The 5,158-nt window shown below is 67.6% G+C and overlaps 1 protein-coding gene across 1 annotated transcript in view; it reads right to left on the bottom strand.

Moving 5' to 3' along the window:
* The window catches only part of PLD4 (phospholipase D family member 4), a 12,368-nt gene extending 7,445 nt beyond the window's left edge, over positions 1 to 4,923 (bottom strand). The window contains exons 1-5 of the mRNA XM_027120760.1: positions 4,796 to 4,923; positions 2,212 to 2,408; positions 1,315 to 1,498; positions 1,025 to 1,145; positions 459 to 586 (exon numbers count right to left, since the gene is read on the bottom strand). Of these exons, the coding sequence (XP_026976561.1) occupies positions 459 to 586; positions 1,025 to 1,145; positions 1,315 to 1,498; positions 2,212 to 2,408; positions 4,796 to 4,822 (657 nt within the window). The 5' untranslated portion in view covers positions 4,823 to 4,923. The remainder of the gene's footprint in view (positions 1 to 458; positions 587 to 1,024; positions 1,146 to 1,314; positions 1,499 to 2,211; positions 2,409 to 4,795) is intronic.
* Positions 4,924 to 5,158: the final 235 nt, after the last annotated feature.

Genomic DNA, 5,158 nt, shown 5'->3' with positions numbered 1-5,158 from the left:
GGGGGGGGGGGGGGGGGGGGGGCGGGGGGGGGGGGTGCGGGGGGGGGCCATGGGTGGGGTGCCCTGCGGGTCCCTGTTCTCCTCAACATTGTATTCCAAGGGCAATACGTGTTTATTACCAACAGACAATAGAAAACGCATAAATGCACAAAGAAAGAAAAAAAAATCCCTCTCCACTGCTAAGCGGCAGCTGCTGTCCCCGTTTGGACTCACGGCCAGAGCATTGCTTTTCCTAGAAGGGGTCGCGCTTTGTCTGCATGGGTTCCCGGATAAGGTGCCGCGAGCATCTTTCCGGGCGGTTATGTGACCTTCCGCAGCAGGAGCTCAGTGCCCTTAGAATCCCGTAACCCGTCTGCGGGTGCTTCTACCACAGCGATGTTACAGACATGGCCACTTCCCCCAGGGTGACTGCCCACATGGGAACATGGGGTCTCCCGTCTTGGGGCTCAGGGACTCACCTGTGTCAGCGACCGCCAGTCCATGTTGGCGCTGCCCACATAGACGTGCCGCCCATCCACGACCCAGAACTTGGAGTGCAAAACGCCACCGGTGAGCCTTCCCATGGGCACGTGTCGCACCTGGGCACCTGACGAGGGTGCAGGACGGTGCGGTGAACCCACTTCGTGCTGAGCCAGATTCTCAGCTCTTTCTTTGCAGTTGGGTGGATTCCTTTCTCCTCACAGCAGTCCTACTCAGTTGATGCTGTTATTCCCATTTTACAGATGGGAAAACTGAGGCATTGACCAGCCTCGGTCCCTCCAGGCAGCCCGGCTCTGTGAGGATTGTCCCTGCTGCCTCTGGCTCCCGGCCAAGCCCCCACCCACAGGTTGAAGCGGCTGGGCTCAGCAAGGCCCAGAGACCACCCTGTGCTCTGCCTCCTGGGAAATGACACGTCCAGCTCCCTGGAACCAGCCCCCGGGGAAGCCCACTTGAAGGCGCTTGCGGCGCTGGGCTCCCGGCCTCCCCCTACCGGGTGGCCCCACTGCTCTCGCCCGTCCCCAGGCCCAGGACGGCAGGAACCTACCTCGGGCCACCAGGACCTGCAGGTCGGTGGAGTTCTGGACCAGTGTCGGGGTGCTGGTGGCCACAGCCAGGGAAACGTTTCTGTCCAGCAGCTGCTGCAGCTTCTGCAGAAGGGCCTCTCCCTGAGAGAGCAGGCCAGCGGTGAGAGGCCACCCCCATCCCACCAGAAAGGGCCCAGACTTCCCCAGGAGGCCGCCTCTGACCGCCCACAGATGTGCTGCCCTCCGGGCTTGCTGTGTGCCTGGCCCCTGGACGGCCCGCAGCCTCCGAGTCAGGGGAGGGGTGGCGCACCAGCCGGGAAGAAGAGTCATTGACCCCAGTGTCGGGCCCCGTGAGGGACCAGTAGAAGGAGGCCACGTGGACACTCTCCCGGGCGGCGTCCAGCAGCTGCAGCCAGGCCCGGGCCAGGGGCTGGGCAGACGGGCTGCCTGGTGCAGGCGGCAGGTCCTGGGGGATGCTTTCCACGAGGACAAGCCTGCGGAGGGAGGTGGCAGGTGTGAGCGCAGGAGCCACCAGCCAGCCTCACCTCACCTGTTCCATCCCGTCCAGCCAAGCAGGAGGGCTGAGCCCAGGCTGAGGGTGCAGGGAGGGCGCTGCAGGCCAGACTGGGCAGGGCAGGCCTGACACCCAGGAGTACCCCAGGGAGGGGCCTGAGTGGGGGGCCTGAGAGCAGGGAAGTTGGGGCCCAGGCCCACCCCAAGCCCAGGTGCTGTCTGCTCAGGGCTGTCGCTTGCGGAGCCCGGCAGCCGTGTTGGGTCTGGGCTCCTGCAGCTGTGGAGGCCTTGGAGACGCCCGGGCTGACCCAGAAGGGAGGGCTGAGCCAGTGGGGGTTGGGGGTATGCTGGGGGTGTGCTGGGATTCCAGGGCCCCCCAGCGGGGCGGGAGGGGCGGGGGCTGCGACTCCACCCCAGGTAGGACCTGGGCTAGCGGCCTTGTCGGAGTCTCTGGGTGGCGGCCTGCGTTTGCTGCAAAGAGCGCCCCAAGTCGTCCCCGCCCCCGCCCCCACTCCGGCCCATACAGTTCGGGGCTTCTCCCCCTCCCCCGACCACTCCCCCTGCCTCACAGCCCACCCTCCCCGGAACCTGCCTCTTCCAACAGGAGGTGGCAGAGGGCGATGCTCGTCCCGCTGGGGAGCCCCAGGGGGAAGGCAGGCGGCGGCCACCCCGCAGACCTCACAGGCTCACTCACCGGCAGGAGTCGTTCTGCTGATGCCGCCGGGCCTCCCCTCCCAGGGGCGCCCAGGCCAGGCTGGAGCCAAGGCCCCGAGACGTGGTGGGCCCTTCCTCGGGGCGCACGTGGCCCCAGGCGGAGGGAGAGAGCACTTGCCACAGCACGTAGGTGAGGGTCACCGCGCTCAGACACAGCAGGGCCAGAGCCCCCCGCACCTGCAACCGGAGGAGGGCGTCACCACGGGGTCCCCGGGGCGTGGCCATGCTCTTCCGGTGGGCCTGATGGCCTCTCCAGCGCTGAGACAGACCGTCCCTGCTGCCAGGGAGGCCAGGCCTGCCGCTGGGCGGGGCTGGCGAGGACGGGGCCACGCAGGCCTGAGCCCACCGCCAGGACGCAGCCCGGGGCCACATGGTCACTGGCCATCTTCCCAGGTCCCCCAAGACAGGGCACGTGGCAGGTGCCGGGCAGCCCTCTGGTCAGGGTGCCCCCTTCCCCCGTGGCTAGTTCTGTCCAGGGGTCCTGTGAGGCTGCTGAGCCCCCCCCTCAGGCCCCCAAGTCCCACTGGGCGTGCCCCCCTGTCCCGTGGGCTGAGGGCTGGCGTGGATCGGGGCCACGCGGGGGCCACCAATGTGGTCTGCATAGGCGTCCACACCTGCTTGGGGCGACCTGGCATCACCCACAGCTCCAGGCCCGGCTGCAGTGGCTCCACAGTGTCTGGGCAGCTGGGCACAGGGGCCACCACCTCGTGGGGACCCTACAGCCACCCACTCCTGCCCACGGTCACACCCTCAGCACAGCCTGGCCTGAAGCTGGCGAGTGCTGTGCCCATCACTTGTGTGCATGCGTGTGTGTGTGCACCCTGGTCTGTTCCCGGGACACACGTGACCCGCTGCTCTCCCTCTCGGACCCCCTCTCGGCGGGCATGTGTGTGTCTGAATCTCAGTTCCTTGTTTCAGTTACAACCTCAACGAGTCTGATGCCACTTCTGCTTTCCAGCCCGGCCCTCTCAAGGCTGGCCGGTAAATAGCTGCTTCCCTTCCCGGGCTGGGCGCCCCCGTCCTGGCCCCTTGCAGCCCCTCCTGGGCGCCGGGCAGCAGCCCTTGTCCTGGCTGGGGAGACCCGGCACAGAGAGAGTGTTGCTGTTCACGGGGCTGGGGGCTGAGTCGGGACGCCTTGATGCTGCCAGCAGGGCTCTCCCGGTGCAGCAGGACTCTGCAGCCCGCTGGGGACGGAGGACGCGTCTTGTCCCCTCAGAGTGGTCACTCCCACGAGGAGCTGGAAGCCAGGCCGGCTGGGCCCCGGCTGGAGTTGGGCCGCTCCCCAAAGCAGCCTCAAACGCCACCACGAGTGGGACGCTCCCGAGCTCGGCGCGGCCCCCCCGAAGTGCAGGGAGGGGCCCATGCGCAGCGACAGGGACCCCCGCCCCGCCCCACCCGGCCAGCCAACCTCCGAGGCAGCCGCGAGGGGTGGGTGCAGCCCTCCCTCCTGGCCTTGGTGGGGAAGTGGTCCCTGCGGCCCGGGGCCTGGGCTGCGCTGCCTGCATGAGTGCAGCTTGGCCATGCGCTGGGGCCCAGGGAGCAGGTGTCCTTCCACAGGACACGCTGGCCCGCCTCCGTGTGGGGAAGGGGCGGCCATAGGAGCTGGGCCTGGGGGCTGCGTCTGCCCTGAGCCAGAACCGTTACTGGGAGGCGGGGCCCCAGAAAGCAGAGTGAGAGAGGGGGACTCAGGCAGAGTGCCCGAGGCCCGGTGCCCCTCCCTGCCAGGAGCCCCCATAGAGGGGAGTCAGGGTGCTTCCCCACCCGCACGCCACAGAGGAGCACTCGGGGGCCTGCCCCTCCCCTGCCTGCCTGGGGAGGGCTGGGGGCCGCATCAGGCCTTCACAGTGAACAGGCCCCAGGCCCCTTCACTGACCCTCAGGAGAGGCAATCGGGGTGTGGTCCTGGGCGGGGCCCCAGGGCATCCTTGGACAGATGCGCCTCTGCTGCACCGCCCGGGGCCCCAGGCAGACAGGAAGGTTGGGGCGCAGCAGCCCTGCCCCCACGGCCCCCATCGGGGACTCGGAGCACGGCCGAGGCACCTGCCGGGCCACCCATCCCCTTGGGAACCAACGGGGCCTGGGGAGGTCAGCCGTCCAAGGAGGCTCTGGGCAGCTGCAGCCCTGGGGACCCTGCGTGTCCAGGGGTGGGGCTGGCTGTTGGGAGAGGATGACCCACTAGCGCTGGCATCTCAGGGCCGTGACGGGCTGGAGACTCCCATGGGACAGCTCTGAGCTCCCCCCAGCCCTGTGCTGGGCAGCTGTGGGACCCTGCAGGCATGGGTGAAGGGGTGGGACTTCCTGCCGCGCAGGGCATGTGGCACAGCTGCCCAGCCCAGGCTGGGGCAGAGGGAGGGCCTGCTCTGAGCTCTCTAGGAGACGCCGAGGCCCTGGCGGTCCTGGCTGCACAGACTGGCAGAGGAATGGGTGCTCTGCAGGCCTAGCTGGAGACTTGATGACCCTTTGGGCCCAGGGCTGCTGGCAGCACGGGGCCAGGGGGCAGTGGACCAAAGTCCCCGTCTCAGGACCTTTGGCCTGACTGTCCCCTCTGGCCTCACCGGCACTTACCTCCAGGGGTCCTGCCTTGGCGTTCATCTTGGCTTTGCCACAGACGCAGGCCCTCAGCTCGCCAGCGAGAGCCCGATCAGGTCCCACCTGCCTCCTCTCTGCAGCCTGCTGCTTCCCCTTCTGGCCACTTGCTTTTCTTCCTGAGTACCTCCCTCTACGCCCTTGACAGACATCTGGAGGTGGGTGGGCCAGCCAGGGGGTGGGGCTGAAAACTTTCACATCCAGAGAAAATCCCTCCCCACCCCCCAACCCCAAGTCACAGGCTTATGCATCTGAGTTAGTTTTGGTGCCGAGACACTTGACTTGAGGAACCAGGGCTTGAACGTTGTTTTTCTCCATCACACTGACCAGATTCTGGGGCTG

The sequence above is a fragment of the Aethalodelphis obliquidens genome, unplaced genomic scaffold, assembly GCF_003676395.1.
Source record: "Aethalodelphis obliquidens isolate GAN/ISIS:26980383/991018 unplaced genomic scaffold, ASM367639v1 scaffold21, whole genome shotgun sequence".
Taxonomy (NCBI): Eukaryota; Metazoa; Chordata; class Mammalia; order Artiodactyla; family Delphinidae; genus Aethalodelphis; species Aethalodelphis obliquidens.
Note: the sequence above shows the minus strand (reverse complement) of the source record. Positions and strands in the feature narration are given on the sequence as shown.